Source organism: Cyprinodon tularosa, unplaced genomic scaffold (assembly GCF_016077235.1).
Source record: "Cyprinodon tularosa strain WSP-4 unplaced genomic scaffold, ASM1607723v1 ctg275, whole genome shotgun sequence".
Taxonomy (NCBI): Eukaryota; Metazoa; Chordata; class Actinopteri; order Cyprinodontiformes; family Cyprinodontidae; genus Cyprinodon; species Cyprinodon tularosa.
In genome coordinates this window covers 398,289-414,854 of record NW_024038980.1, presented here as the reverse complement: position 1 = coordinate 414,854, position 16,566 = coordinate 398,289, and the positions used below count along the sequence as shown (strand labels likewise).

At 37.7% G+C, this 16,566-nt stretch overlaps 2 protein-coding genes across 3 annotated transcripts; one reads left to right on the top strand and one right to left on the bottom strand.

Moving 5' to 3' along the window:
* Positions 1–4,409: 4,409 nt before the first annotated feature.
* aldh3b2 (aldehyde dehydrogenase 3 family, member B2) lies at positions 4,410–12,981 on the top strand. 2 transcript variants are annotated; one of them, XM_038289992.1, is made up of 10 exons: positions 4,410–4,579; positions 5,007–5,202; positions 5,929–6,039; positions 6,296–6,416; positions 6,501–6,586; positions 7,716–7,797; positions 7,862–8,251; positions 8,343–8,509; positions 9,452–9,551; positions 9,633–12,981. In XM_038289992.1, exons 1-10 carry the CDS (start codon positions 4,524–4,526, stop codon positions 9,830–9,832), a joined length of 1,509 nt encoding a protein of 502 aa, XP_038145920.1. In that variant the 5' UTR covers positions 4,410–4,523; the 3' UTR covers positions 9,833–12,981. The 2 variants fall into 2 exon arrangements, with proteins under 2 accessions (XP_038145920.1, XP_038145919.1); XM_038289991.1 differs by lacking the exon at positions 4,410–4,579 and adding an exon at positions 4,817–4,932.
* On the bottom strand, positions 9,999–16,485 carry mmab (metabolism of cobalamin associated B). Its single transcript, XM_038289993.1, has 9 exons — positions 16,316–16,485; positions 16,048–16,103; positions 13,761–13,854; positions 13,135–13,192; positions 12,890–12,962; positions 12,719–12,816; positions 12,582–12,646; positions 10,286–10,345; positions 9,999–10,203 (listed from the first exon to the last, which is right to left on the bottom strand). The coding sequence occupies exons 1-9, from the start codon at positions 16,417–16,419 to the stop codon at positions 10,119–10,121; spliced, it is 693 nt and encodes a 230-aa protein (XP_038145921.1). The 5' UTR covers positions 16,420–16,485; the 3' UTR covers positions 9,999–10,118.
* Positions 16,486–16,566: the final 81 nt, after the last annotated feature.

Sequence of the window (16,566 nt, the reverse complement as noted above, 5' to 3'; positions counted from 1 at the left end):
CTGATGATGCTGCAAGGATCCAGCAGACCAATGGCTCCTTATTGCCGTTTAATTTTTCTCATACATACCAGGATGTTCCCAAAGTTTTGTGGTCCTCATAATGTCCCATTTTCCTTCATTATCACAACCTGTGAAAGCATGTGTGCCAACAAGAGCATCGAATAGGTCGACCACAAGGAGCTGGAAAAGGTTTCTGACTATGAGTGCCACATTACAGATAGATGACATCTGTATCCTCACTAACAACACCTGTGGCTTGGTTCTGACTGGCATGGTTAGTATGTAAAAGATTCTGCATTTTTCCCTTTTCCTGGGAAGATTTTACTTGTTTCGATGAGATTCCAGTCTGTTTCCTCGACAATAGTGTGTCTCTCCAGAGAGTGTAAACACCATCTTATTCTTAAGCATTTGATAATCCTGTCAAACACCACATCTGTAACTCCACTATGTCCTCCCTCACTATTTGCTTCGGCGCAGATCCAGCAGACATGTTATCTTCCTGTAATCTGGATTAGAAATTGCCCAACGCAGTGAAACAAGTGGATGAACCAAGACATAAAAAAATATATATATATATATACACCGGTATATATATATATATATATATATATATATATATACTTTACAAGACCACCTATTTCTTTTCTCAGTATTACTCTATGATTTTTATGCTTGAGAATGCATTCAAGTTCTGTTTTTTCATTGTGTTATGGAACATAGTTTTTGGGGATCCTTTTTTCTAAATTTCCTGTTGAACTCTTATAGGCTTTCTCTCCAGCCTGGGGAGTTTGCAGCAAACCATGGCTGTGTTTGGGGATTCCTCCAGAAAGAGTAATAATATGTAAATTAAATTGGGGTTAGGGGTTTACCCAACTTTTCTCCATTAATTCTAAAAAACTTTTGACCTTTTTCCTGTGCTGCTCTGCTCCATGTGTTTGTAGATCTTAATATTTTCCAGATCTGTCTTAGATACTGAGATCTCTTTTCTGCAGTGAAATATTATCTGGTCACAGCTCCAATTTTTAAGCACCATGGAATGAAGGCCGTGTTTTCTGCATGATGCATCATCCACTATCCTTCTCTTGATGTTTGATTTGGAGAAATCCCAACAATATCCATGCAAAGCATTAATAACACTAAGAGGGGACCATTGTATTCTCTGAGGTAGGAACTCATTGAAATGTATCAAAGTGAGTTGACATGAGGCTTGCTCAAGGGTTTCTTCAAATCTAGGCTGTGGTGCTTCATCACACAAGTTGTCGACTTCTTTCAGTTTCTTTAAGTCGAATCCTCAGGATGGTTTTGCTCAAGCAAAGGATAAAACCTTTCCAGGCTTGCGTCAGGACAGCCTCATATGTTACATCAACAACCCCTGTGATTGAACCATCAGCTATCTCATATTTTTAAAGGTCCAAAACACCAGCTTCTGCAAAATATTTTCTTAACTGTTGCCATGAAAAAGCAGTTGGTATAAAATTAGCCGTATTTTAATTAAATAATTTTTTATTAAAACTAAACCCTCTAACTGAATGGCAAAATCCAAAATCCCATTGTTCACCTTTCAGTGAAATAAATATATCAATTGGTTGGAATTAAGGTGTAGTGAAAAATGTATGGAAGATCAATGATGTTGGGGATAGCTTCTTTGACAGGACACTTATCAGCCGCTTCCGCTTTTTCCTCCGGCTCCAACACTCAGCATAGCACTGCACTGCAGACAGAATCTGGTAAGTGAAGTAATATTGTATAGGTTATTTAGTTAAAGCGCCTGCAGTCAAGTTTTTAAATATAAAGGTCTCTCAATAAAAGTCTAACCCTGTGAAAAAACCCCTGTTAATAATATTACTATTTTTGAAAATAACCCTGATTTCTGTTAACATTAAAAAGGCAAAAACATTCACGTTCAGACTATTACAAGCAGATAGATTCCTGATTAGATCATTTAACACACGTATCCTTTTCTAACCCGTCCTCATAAAAATATCTAAATCAATCGCAACCAGAATCAAAACGAGAAACTAGACTCTGTTCCGGAATCATATTATATGAATGTTGGATAGACAAGGGATGTATTTTGCAATGAGGCCATTATTTGCAGCCAATGAGAAGGACTGATAACAATTGATGGATTACATTTAGTCAGTTTCTGTTTACTGACAGTTGTTTTGGGGAGATTTAAAATTTGAATTAACTATATAAGCTGTATATTTATATTTAACGTATATTTGTTAAATGTAGATTTATAAATAAGATAAAAATCGAAATGAGTTACAAAATAAATGTAACATTTATATATAGTTATGGAGGTGCGGAAATATATCTTATAAAGGTTTTTAAAATATTTAGATATAGATTTAAAGTTGATACTTTTTAAATAGTAAAATACTGTACACATTGCAGTAACATGGAAACCCGTCCAGATGAATCCAATTTAGTACTAGCTAAAAATTATAAAATGTGATGTCTTTTTAAAGCACATTTTAATTTGTAATCACCCTCTCCCAATGAAGATATCTTCAGCCTCAACAGGTCCTTCCAGAAAAGGACGTTACATCTCCAAGCTTGCATGTGCAGATCTTAGCTATAAAAAAGGGAATACTCAGTCTCTCCAAACAACTCTTGTTACAGAGAGTACAGTAGTTGTCTTAATTTCACTTAGGGCAATGACTTCCTTTCTTTCTGAAATGGAAGAGTTTACAATTTACCCCAGAACCTACTCTAGATTTCCACTAAACCTATTTTGTGAGGGCCCAGCTCCCCTTGTGTTGTTATTTACATTAAACGATAATTAAAAAAAAACAAGCTCCAATCCTCTCTGTGCCTCCTGTCAAATATATACACTATATTGCCAAAAGTATTTGCTCACCTGCCTTGACTCACATATGAGCTTAAGTGACATCCCGTTCCTAATCCATAGGGTTCAATATGACGTCGGTCCACCCTTTGCAGCTAGAACAGCTTCAACTCTTCTGGGAAGGCTGTCCACAAGGTTTAGGAGTGTGTTTATGGGAATTTTTGACCATTCTTCCAGAAGCGCATTTGTGAGGTCGCACACTGATGTTGGACGAGAAGGCCTGGCTCTCAGTCTCCGCTCTAATTCATCCCAAAGGTGTTCTATCGGGTTGAGGTCAGGACTCTGTGCAGGCCAGTCAAGTTCATCCACACCAGACTCTGTCATCCATGTCTTTATGGACCTTGCTTTGTGCACTGGTGCACAGTCATGTTGGAAGAGGAAGGGGCCAGCTCCAAACTGTTCCCACAAAGTTGGGAGCATGGAATTGTCCAAAATGTCTTGGTATGCTGAAGCATTCAGAGTTCCTTTCACTGGAACTAAGGGGCCAAGCCCAGCTCCTGAAAAACAACCCCACACCATTACCCCCCCTACACCAAACTTTACACTTGGCACAATGCAGTCAGACAAGTACCGTTCTCCTGGCAACCGCCAAACCCAGACCCGTCCATCAGATTGCCAGATGGAGAAGCGCGATTCGTCACTCCAGAGAACGCGTCTCCACTGCTCTAGAGTCCAGTGGCGGCGTGCTTTACACCACCGCATCCGACGCTTTGCATTGCACTTGGTGATGTATGGCTTGGATGCAGCTGCTCGACCATGGAAACCCATTCCATGAAGCTCTCTGCGCACTGTTCTTGAGCTAATCTGAAGGCCACATGAAGTTTGGAGGTCTGTAGTGATTGACTCTGCAGAAAGTTGGCGACCTCTTCGCACTATGCGCGTCAGCATCCGCTGACCCCGCTCCGTCAGTTTACGTGGCCTACCACTTCGTGGCTGAGTTGCTGTCGTTCCCAAACACTTCCATTTTCTTATAATACAGCTGACAGTTGACTGTGGAATATTTAGGAGCGAGGAAATTTCACGACTGGATTTGTTGCACAGGTGGCATCCTATCACAGTTCCACGCTGGAATTCACTGAGCTCCTGAGAGCGACCCATTCTTTCACAAATGTTTGTAAAAACAGTCTGCATGCCTAGGTGCTTGAATTTATACACCTGTGGCCATGGAAGTGATTGGAACACCTGATTCCAATAATTTGGATGGGTGAGCAAATACTTTTGGCAATATAGTGTATATGTTCATGTCCTCAAAGCTGGCAACACAACAATGTTAAGATTTATTTTTTATCCTTGTTTGTAAAAGAGACTTTTAAAAATAACTGCTTGTTGAATCAAGATTTATACAAACTACTGAAATATTGCAAATGCATGTAGTGTTTTTTTCTCTCAGTTCAGATAAATTCTTGATTAAAAACACCTGTTTTAACCACTGGCTGGCTGACATGCTGCTAGGCTGAAGTTGTGTCCTTATTCACCTTGTGTTTTTTTTTCTTTCTCTAAATACCACCCATGGGGGATTATGGTGTAAATGCGCACGCATGAGTCAAACGTCTCCCACCAGCTCACTTCCTGGGCCGTGTTTATCGCCACAAAGAGATTAACAGAAGTTCTCCTTGTGAAGATTTTCCATCTTTCTGCTGCATTTGTTTGTCTCAGCGTAAACTGTAACATGATGAGCAGCCCACCGAGTCCATCTCCAACCCGATGGTTTAAAGCCCTACGCAGGTAAATTCATTTCACTTTGAAGACATCTGCATTTATAATATTTCTAAATTTTTAATTCCTAGAAATAAATGGGATTATAAAAAGAATCTGTGGCCTTTAGGGTGGTTGGAGGTCAGTCTGCAGCACTGTTAGTTTATATGCATCACCTGATTTGGCTGGAGTTGTTAGGATTTTCTACTATCCTCCCTGCCAGTGGGGATTTTTACTGAGTGGGTGCTGAGGCTTAACTTTAAATGAGCCCATTTAAAGAAGCTAAATCAACACTGCTGATTCTTTGACTCGATTTAAAACATGAGTGGGAAAATCAGAGCATGCTATGTTTGTCAGAGGAATGGTCGTCTAACCTGCAGAAGGTATAGTGGTAATGTAGATTGGAAATGTTCCTGAGAATGACCACAATCATGCTGACAGTAGTTTGTTCTTCCAGGACCAGGCTGGGAGAACCCTGTTTAAGAACATACCCTCTGGAGTGTGTGGATCTGCTGAGGAGGGCAAGAATCGCCTTTCAGGCTGGACGCACCCTGAAGGAAGATTTCAGACTGGCCCAGCTGGAGGCTGTGGTACGAATGATAGAGGAGCATGAGTGTGACTTTGTGGATGCTCTTGGAAGGGACCTTCATAAGGTACATTGTCTGTCTTCTTTCAAACATTTAGTGAGAACAAATGAGTGGTTTACTTCTGATTCCTAATAAATTGTTGTTTTGTTGCTCAAACTCAGAAGGAAATTTTAAACATAAGGATTATTGGTGCTTACAGCAAAGGAAAGCCCAAATTTCTGTTTCTTAAAAAGCAATAATATTACATTGGACCAATGCATATTGTTTTTAAACAAAGAAATGTTATGCTATGGCAGGGTTATGAAGTAAAAAAATTGGAAGTTTGAAGTCCTGATGATTTGTTTTTCATGAAGCCTGCCATACACAGACGGGGCTGTATAACAGTTCATAGTGCTCCAACATTGGCTGATGTTAGGGAATTGTCTAAAAGTGCAAAATAGGAAACAAGATAACGCCATCCACAAGAATGTGCCACAAATGGTAATTGCTGCAAGAAACAGACTGCTCACAAAGAGCTTAATCCAATACCACTAACTGAAAGTTTAATGACAGGAAAAAGGACGCTGAAAAAATATTTTTAACTTACTGACTGAGGCTGGATTGAATGATTTAGCCACAGTCACTAAAATTCAATGAAAAACATGCTTCAATTTAATATGACTGAGTTCCAACTTTTAAACTTAATTACGAAAAACTGGTCACTTAGATGTACCTGGAAATGTACCTGAAAATGGAGATATAAAGTGTTTGTCTCATCGCATAGATTCACTGTTTTCTTTCTGTTTCAACCAGCCAAGGTTTGAGACGGTCGTTTTTGAGCTGATCATGGTTAAGAATGAGGCTCTTCATGCCATCAACAATCTGAAAAAGTGGATGGAACCTCAGTCTGTGGAAAAGAATCTGGTGAGAAACCTGTTTGGGTTGCCTTATTTCTCCAAAACATCTTCATAGCAAATAGATTGGGATTATTTAAGGCTTACACAACCTTTTTAGGGGGGGAGGAAAACATTCCAGTCTGGTTTCCACAATGAAATCCATTGTACTTGGTCCAACAAAGCAGATTAAGATTAAGTTGCATTGACCTTTTAAGAATTCAAGTCTTTTCCTTGGCTATATATAGAAATATTTTCACCTGTACTCTAATTTTGAACCTGTGCAGTCCACATGCTTGGATGAGTGTCTGGTGGTCAATGAGCCACTGGGAGTTGTGTTCATCATGGGGACCTGGTGTTGTCCTGTCCAGATGTGTTTGGTTCCTCTGGTTGGAGCAATTGCAGCCGGTAAGCAGGAGAACAGTTTTGTAAACACAACACAGCACATTCAGGAGAATCTCACAGCAGCCGATGTTTTTGCCGTTAATGTAGGAAACTGTGCTCTCCTCAGTCCCTCTGAGCACACCGTGCACACAGCAGAGCTGCTGCATCGTCTAATTCCTTTCTACTTAGATAATGTAAGTAAGCCAGTTATTCAATGCAATTTCACCTCCCAAAAAGAGTCGGATAATGTAAAACGTAGGAGGGGGATTACTGAAGTTTCAAAGAGGAATAATTTTGCTGCTTCATTGTTTTTATTTTGTAACATTTATGGAAATTCCTTCAAATATCTAAAGGAAAACAAACAAAAGGGGGTAAAAACACAATAAATAAAAAAAGAAATTCAAAAATAGCAGTTGAGCCAAAATGCATTGGGATGAGTTATGTTCAGTGGTTCTTTTTTTTAACTTTTTGTTGTTTGTTAATTGTGTTCAATTATTTGTTTTTGTAAAAGTGCTTGAAATTGTCAAAATATTGTTTTTTTATGTCTCAAAAGTGATTTTTTTTTCTGAATTCTTTCTGATTTTTTTCTGAATTTATTCTCATAATATACTGTACCATAGCCCCTTTGTTTTATAAAGGGCTTTATAATAGCAATGATCATCAAAGTGCTTAACAAGTACAAGTCAAATTAAAATAAAAAAGGAAAACAGACAAGCTAGGAGATAAAACAATAAGATGGGTTCAAAACTGTTATATGGTAAAAAAAAAAAAAAAAAGAAAATTTGTAGCAGTATATCAAGTATGATTGTTTTCTTGACCCCAACATTATCATGGTACAAACATTTTGAATCTGACATTCTTGCTTAAGATCATGATATGGAAACTTTTTTCCTCAGCAGTTGATGTATAAAAGTAAAATAGAAGGAAGTAGATTAAAATAAATATGTATTATATTAAGGTAATATGGACACCGTCATTAAACAGTGGCTGATATAGTGGCGCACAGCTAAAAGCAGAAAGGTCCGAGGCTCACTGATCAGTTTTCAGATTTATTAGAAAACTTTAGATTTTTCCTAAGCTATACAGGAATTAATTGTCCTAATGGCTGTTGGATCAAAGCTTGCCTAATAAATGTGACCTAAAAAAATCTCTATATAACCAACATTGGAGAAAGATGATGTAATAAGATGTATACAGTCAGTCTTGCTTGTTTTTTGTCTTTATCAATACTTGAACTATGATTTATTTTCAGTTTGCTTTAACAACAGGAAGGATAACATTTGAGGGAAAAGCTCTGATAAAACATTTTTGTTTTTCCTCAAGGAATGCTTCCATGTGATTCTTGCAGGCATCAGTGACTTGCCTGAGATCGTGGAGCTTAAATTTGACCATGTCTGCTACTCAGGTAACGTCCTCTTCATCATTTTAACACACATTTCATGGGTTTAATGGTTGTTTCTGACCTTTAGGAAACAGGGAGGATGGAAACAAGATAGCTGTGGCTGCAGCTCGTACGCTCACACCAGTCACCCTGATTCTTGGAGGAAAGAACCCATGCTTCGTGGACCAGCACTGTGACCTGGCCACCACGGTGCAGCGTATTGCATGGGCACGTTTCCATAATGCTGGACAGAGCATAATGTCCCCCAGCTACATTCTCTGCCACACAGACGTCAAAGCACGGCTGGTGCAAGCCTTGAAATGCTGCCTAATGCAGTTCTACGGCTCTGACCCGCGAGAGTCCCGCAGCTTTGGTCGTATGGTTAATCTGGAGGTTTTCCACCGTACAAGAGAGCAGCTGTGGAGATCTGGCAAGGTGGTTATTGGTGGACAGGTGACAGAGGCAGAGAAGTATATTGGTAAGGACCTACGTCACTGACTCCCTCTAAAATGTCACCTACTTAAACATGCAAAATCTGATTAGGCTCTGCCTTTTATTTTGGCTTGAAGCTCCAACAGTTTTGGCAGAAGTGGCGGAATCGGATCCCATCATGCAACAGGAGGTTTTCGGCCCAGTTCTTCCAATACTGTCTGTAAATGATGTGGATGAGGCGATTGCTTTTATCAATAAGCAAGAGAAACCTCTCTGTGTGTATGCATATTCCACAAACAATAAGGTACATTACACCATCATAGATGATAATATTGGGTTTTTGGTTTTTCTGTGTGATTTTTTTTTTTTTTAGATAACTTCCATAAATAAATCCCCGAATCAAGTTGCAAAAATTTAAAGACTATAATTGAATACAAGTTTGAATGTGGATTTCCTATAAACCGCACAGGGTCACATTTTTTACAAACACTCCAACTAATATTTGGATAAATGTCAATAAGCAAGTTGCACCTCAGCTATTTGCCTTCTATGACGTTAAAGGGTTTAATTAATAAAACTCGACTAAAATGGTAGATTTTTTTACTGGCACAGGCCTGGCTTTGAACTTAGCTCATAAATCTGTAGATTAGCTGAGGAAGGTTGCAATTTGAAAGTTCTATTGGTGAATTTCCCCTATTGAGGATTAATAAACTATTTAATAATGTTTTGACTTTCCTCCTTTAATGCAGAAGTAAAACATGTTTCACTCATTTCGTTATGTTTTAGCAATTCTCAACTCATTGCATTCTTGGACTTTGGTTTCTGAGTTGCACCTAGAATGAGCATTAAGATCAGAGATTCTTGAGCACAGCTGAGTAATTCCTACAAGACGGTGAAACTAAAAACACAACTGGTTTTGTAATTGATTAGAGAGGCTGACGATATTCCTTTAAAGTTCCGGATCCAAACTGCTCTGAATATTTGTGAATGATAAATAAAAGCCCGTTCCAAGGAAAATACAAGTGAAACCTGCTAATGGCCAATAAACAGATTAGGAATTGGGAGTGTATGCATATCTTAGCCTAATTTTGTAACCTTTGGACTTCTAGAGCAAAATTCAGCACTGCGTACACAGTTTTTCTTTTTTCTTCACCTCCTTAAAACAAGACAGGCCAATGGATGGATGTAAATTTGTAAAACATAAACCAAAGGGGCTCTTTACGCATCTGTCTTTATTTCAATGTAGGTCATTTCCAGACTCATGAGTGAGACCTCTAGTGGCAGCTTTTGTTCTAATGACTGCATCTTTCAGAGCCTGATGGTGGCGTTGCCATTCAGTGGAGTGGGTAAGTCGGCCACTTTACAAGCACTGACATGTAAAAAAATATATATTTATTTTCATCAGTCCATGCAACATTTCCTTCTAGGTGCCTGTGGGATGGGGTCCTTTCATGGCCGCTACAGCTTTGATTCCTTCTCACACAGAAAAGCATGCTTGCTCAGAGGAACGCGCTTTGAGTGCATCACCTATCTGCGCTACCCGCCCTATGAAGACCGCAATCTGTCTCTGATGACATGGGCCTGTACGCTGTCCCAGAAGAGCCAGGGCTGGTGCCAGATCATGTGACTATCACAAATACTGCTAGCAGAAGCCCCTCAGAATGGAACTTATCCATAGCTAGTCTCATGGGAGGGAGATTCTAATTAATGTGGGGTCTAAAGGTTAATCTAAATTATTTTAGGTTTATGATTCATTGCTGTGTTTAATGTGTAAAATAATGTCACTGTACATGCACTGTTTAAGTGATTTATTTAGTCTGTACTAAAAACACTCTTGAATGTAAAAATGTCAACACAACAGAAGTATCTGAAGCCATCAATGTAGAAATACAGCTTTTGATTAATAGATGTGTTCATTCAGGTCTCCTGTAGATCTTTTCCTCTTTGGCTTCCTTCATGGCTGCATATCTGGCAACTGTAAAGAGGTAATCACTCAACCTAAGTACAAGAAAAAAGAAAAGCTGTTAGCTTTATCAGATGCTTACTTTGAATCCAAGTATTTTTAGCATATAATCCTGACCTGTTGAGGAACTTGGCAACATCTGGATCCGCCTCCCCTGAACGCACAATTGGAGCAACACTGTGTAGAAAAAAAACAGAAGTCTAGAAAACGGCAACGGTAAAACAAGAAATGTATCCAGAGTAGAAGCGTCAAAGGTCCTATACACAGGTTAAAAAAAACAAAAAAACAACACCGATGTTCAGAAGTAGATCCAGCAATCAACCCTGAAAAAAGACATCTATATAGGTCATAAATCTGTCAAATTCTGATCGGCAACACTGAGAAACAACATTATCCAAACAGTCTCTAGAAATAAAAAGCCAAACAATCTTGGGGTTGGCATAGAATTCAAAGAGAACCAATTTCCATTACAAAGCCTATGGGTTTAATGTTTAACATGTGAATCAACTTTATAACAAGATGTCTGTTGGATTCACATTTCAAAGATTAAACCCAAAAGGTTCACGAGTAAGAGTTGTTGAAACTATGTTTACATTTGAGCTTTCCCCAATTTTCTAAGTTTTATTTAGGTTACATATTAGGCGACCAAATTTTTATTCAACATTTGCTATAAAGGTAGATTCGATTGAATACAATGAACAAATAAGAAAAAATAGAGGGTAGTCTATAATTTTTCCATAACTTTACACAGTATCTGTAACATGATGCCTACACCACCATGCTCCACGGCATACTGGCATCTAATTTTAGTGTCTATTCTTTTATTTATTTGTGTAGTAATTTTCTTCCGATAGTTTGTGATCATCTTGGCTGAGCTATTATTTTCTCCACCTCTTTAAGCATTTGCCCTTTCTAATAACCTGTTTAAAATCCGCTGCATCTGTCTTTATATATTAGCTGACTGTTTTGTTTGTTTACAGAATGATCAATTAACTTCCACCCTGCTAACGTCTTCATTGGCCCCTTTTTAATCCATAACTTCATTAGACTCAATTAGCGACATTCATGTCATGGGCTAATTGGTTTATATTACTCTACTACACATTATTACATTATTTGTCATTTAGAGAAATATTTCTACCAAAAACAGATAAAGATCTGTGATTTCATTTATCAAAGATTGTAATTTATAATACAACTGTGTGTATGTAAAATAGATTTCAGGTTTATCTAGCCATGTTTAGCTCTCCTCACACCTGCATTAAGCTACAAATGGTTCGTGCAAAGCACTACATGAGAGTCGCTCTGTATTTAAATGAGCCAGCTGATGACAATTGCTAACAATTGCAAACACAGAGAGGAGAGATAAAATAAAGATAAAAAGGTTCACTAGCCGCAATAGTGGCATGACAAAAAAGATTAAGAATAGCAACAGAGTCATGGATGGACTGTTATCAATAAGGACACCCAAGGTGGCAGGCAGTACTGTGCATTATTGATACATTTAAAGATGTTTTTTTCCTCCTAATAAAAACACAGTGATTAAAAGATGCAATGAATAGAATTAAAAAAGCCAACAATCTGGATAAGCTTTCCAAGTAGCTATCTTTGAGATAAAAAGGTCAGTTTCATTGTCTTATTATATGTAGATGTTTAAGGGTGTTCCATAGCCAGGGTGAAAACCAAACTGCTCCGCTTGAAGCCAAGGTTCGACAATCAGCTAAACTCTTTTTTTTCCAGCACCCTGGTTATATTTAATTCTATTCCTTCAGTACAGTGCACCCAGCTACCCATCTGTTGTTTAGTGCATCAGAGCAGCGTGCACTGACTACCTAATATAGAGGGATGGTGGACCAGACTCTCCAATACTCAGAACATAGATCCAACAGCAATGATCTAAGGAGTCTGATTGGCTGATGTACCAGTAATCATCATCGGTCTAGAAATTTTGGTGATCCCTCAAAATTCTTCTATTTTCAAAATCCTCCAGCAGCATTAAACTGCACTAATAAACAGTATTCATCTATGGTACAACTCACCCTGTTTATCATCATCTGGGAAAGAGATGTAATGGTGAGCAATCCTTAGAATATTGTTCGCACTTAAGGGATTTGAGCTGCTCACAGGCTGAAGGAGGAGTTACACTGGAATGCTTATGAGGACCTGATCTATGATGTTTTAAATAGAGTGAAAGTTCAGAATTCAGTTTATCACCACAGAGTCTTCCCCTTTCCTCTAAAATGTGCGTACACGAGTCAGAGTTGGCGTGAGGGAACGCATTTTAATGCCGATTTAGTTTTTTGATCACAACCTTTGTACATGAAGTTGTGTATGCAATCGTGATAAATCCAATCCCTATTTAGTGACATTGGACAGCTTTTATTTGACTCCAAATGTGTGTGCAGAAACTGACCTGCGCTCTGCTCTCCGACAGACTGTCCGTGCTAGGTGCAAAGCTGCGCTGCTTTTTCCACCAGACTGTAAAAAAACACATACTCAATATCAATGATCTAATCTTTAACAGATCTAAAGGAGCAGAAATATGCTTACAGGTAAAATGAAGTTATTTAGTGGTGGGAGTTCCTCCGTAAAATTATCAATCCACGTTTCCAGGTCAGTGATTGCCTGAGGAGTGAATTTTGTTCTTTCTAGTTTAGGAAAAAAGAAATTTAGATCAGTAGTGAAAAAACAATGAGATCAGACCAGCATGTATTTGCATACGTCTATGGCTTTCCCTTGCAGATGATCGAGGAGTAGCAATATTGGAGCCAACATCTTGAAGAACGCACTGGATCTGCAATAAACAAAAAAAATAAAAAATATTGGATAAGCCACTTGTTCAGTTTTGTTTCTCCTCAATCAGCTTTTTGTGCTGAAACCAACTTGCACTGTTCTCCCTGACAGTCAGGAGAGCAGAGTGCAGGTCGGTTTTAGGACACAAGATACATTTCACAGGAAAACCATACCTTGTCCAGCTGACCTGTGAACATGTGACCTTTGTCGAGGCAAAATTCTCGAGCCAATCTGTAAAGGAAGAAGGTATATCAGAAAAATCTTTGATTAAAAAACTAAAAGGATTTCAATTTGAACTGCTGACATTTTAGTTTGTCAACAGCTCTATAGAAAGAAAGAAAAGACTTTCTCTTTAAAACCGTTTAGCATTCACAGCATTGACCAACTCAAATTTCAATGAAACTGAGAAAATACTTTTTCCTCAGTAATAGTTTTGGTTTTCCTATAGCAGCAGGATTAAGTCATTGTTTACTTTAAAACAAGTAAAAAAAAAATCACAAATACTGGTGATGACTTTAAATATAAAGGTTAAGAACATCACATTACTGATACCAACTCACTCAAACACTGAATCAGTGAATAGCCAGCACTTTTATGCATGATTATCATTTCTATTTTCTGTACTGTCATTTACATTTTATTGAGCTCTGAGGCAGTTTATTGTTTTATTATATGCAGGATTATTTTTCTTGTCTGATGACACAATTCTATTCAGTTATTTTAACCATTTAACAAGATAAAGTACTCTAAATACCCATGTGCATAAAATTAATTTTCAAAGTAATAATACATATTTTACCCTATTACTGATGACAACTCATCTGTATTCCCCAAAGCTTCAAAAATGTGATCTTCCTTTGGCCTCCTTTCTCCTGTGAATGTGCTGGAGAAACCTACAAAGAAGGAATCAACCTGTTTGTATTTGTTTTTTTTTTAATATACATATTATGAACATTTACTTGATTTTAGGGAGACATGTAATAAACCAACACAGAGTGGAGGTCATTTTGATTAGAACCAAAATGACTAATCGTTTTAATTTTCAAACATTGTTTTCTTGAATAACTTATAAAGCTGAGATTTGAAGCACAAAAATATCTGAAAATTAACATCAGTATTCTCTCTCATTCTCTGATTGTTTTCCAGAAATATTAATCTTAGCAGTATATGCTGGAGAACCTGGGCACACACAACAGAGAGTCTACTTTTCTCAAAGATGTCATACTTGCATACTTTTATTTTGGGCTATTGGGTATACTTCAATACAAAAACCATGTGGCATTCAAATCTAAATACACATAGAACTCAAACCTCAGTGCACCAACTGCTTATTTAACCTGTATAGCGGAGGTCTTCAACAGTGCCAGGGGCCTCGAACCATTGTTGATGGTTTGAGGCCCATGGCGGTTGCCTACTATGCCTGTATGGTAAGTCCGCCTCTGCTGATACAAATACCGATATATATTTTTTTATATTTACATTTGCTTTATCATCCAAAGGTTGACTTTTAATTGTTTTATTGTGTTTTTCGTCATTTGGACATTTATAGGTGACCGTTTTATTAACATAAATGAAAAAACTATGGTTTGTGCCTTTTTCCACTGAGACAGAACAGCACCTTGGACTGAATTATTTTGCCAAAAATCAAAATTGTTATTTTTTTTTTTTTATTTTGCGCTCCTATTTTGATTTTCCTTTGAAGATTTTTATAGTTTTCATGAGCTTGAAAGCTTGTCTTTTCAGTTGGAGTGAATTGTCACTGGACATTAATGTTGCATAGGAAAGTGCTCACTTCTAGCGCACATGTAGAGTATGGAAATAATCTGTGTAGCGGTTAACCCACTTTAAATATACAACATACCACAACCAAAAGGGCTGCAGTGGTAAAGTCTTTAGTTTAGGGCTTAAATGATTAATGACTAATAATCAAACTAATTTAGTATAGAGAATCTAAAATATGCCTTTAGCTGACAGAGCGGCCCACCTAGCAGTAATTATATCAAAATGAAAAAAAATATAAACATTTTGCGGTTAGGATAAAAAAATGTATTGTCAATATGCTCTATTCAGAACTCTTCATATGGAAACATTTTAGCATCACCTGTTTCAATCTAGTAAAAAATCTTTAAGTAACCTTTGGCTCTCCGATTATTAATCGAAAAAAAAAAAATCAACAGATTAATCGATTTGCAAAATAATCGTTAGTTGCAGCCCTAGTTTAGTTACTATGGTAAATATGATGCGAGTAAAAGTGAGTGCTCTTGCAATGTAAAAATTGCACTTTGATAAAATGTGATTATATTGCAGGTGCAATTAATTGTCCAGCCCTAGCAATAAACTGACAGGTGCATTTTTTTACAAAACAGAAACAGTGCCTAAAAGAGTGAATCTGAAACTTAATCATCAATTTCACCACAATAGTATCGATCAAATACCAATACCAACTTATCAATATCATTGAGATTTTGGATCGATCTGCCCAACATTGTTGTGTAACAGACACAACAGTGAAGGAAAAGGTGCTTTGGTCAGATGAGACCAAAAATGAACCTTTTGGCTTGAGTAGAAGTTCATAAATACAGATAAACTAATAGTGCAAGTCAACCTAACCTCAGCATTGCCTCAGTGAACCATGGTGCTGCTGCATCATGCTAAGGGAATCAAGTGAGAGTTCAGATAAGGAGGATATAAGGCCAAAAACAGCTTAAAAATAGAAGAGAAGTTGTTCAAGGCAACTGGCCCAGGGATACCCATTTGAATGATACTTGGATCTTCAACATAGTTAGAACTAACATCCCTCTGCTTCAACACACCTTTAAGACCCCCACTAATGATGAAAACATACCCTTGTGTTAAAATGGCCTAGTCAAAGTCCAATTCTAAATCCAATAGACAACATTTTGTAATAATCGCCTAGACACTCTCAAAGAAGAAAGACACATTTTCAATTTACATGTGTAAAGTTGGTAGAGACAGAGTGGATGGAGCCAAAGATACTTTTACAAAGTATTAACCCAGGGACTGAATACATGATCACATCACAGCAGAAGTATAAAACAACTATATCTGTTACACAGCGGATTTACCTTTATCTCCAGTTTTGGTGTATATTTTTGGTGACCTTTCTTCTCCAGTGGCATAACTATTAGAAAAAAATAATAAATTAAAAATGTTAAAGAGACGAAATTATATATAATAAGCAAGTATTAGGCTTCACTGTCCCGTATAAATTATATAAAAAAAAAATAATAATAAATAAGAGTAGTATGAAAGGTTTGCATCAAGGACTCTTCTGTTGTTATGAAAGCAGGCGTCAAAGAAGGCGACACTTTAAACATGACAGTTATAGTTTACCTTCGGTCTAATATCAGAGGTGTTTTTTTCCGATATTCGCTTATGATCCTCGGTGTCCGCAACAAACAGCGGAGGAGAGCAGGTTTGATAATAACCGATGTCATAACGAGCTAAATGTAGCAGCTGCGTCTGAGCGCTGTCCAGTTACGAATTTTGTCCCTCTACTGTGTCCGTAGTTTGAAGGCGTTTCGTTTTCATCGCACGATTGGTCAACTCATCACGTGGTAAGTGGAGTGCGGACGCTGATTGGT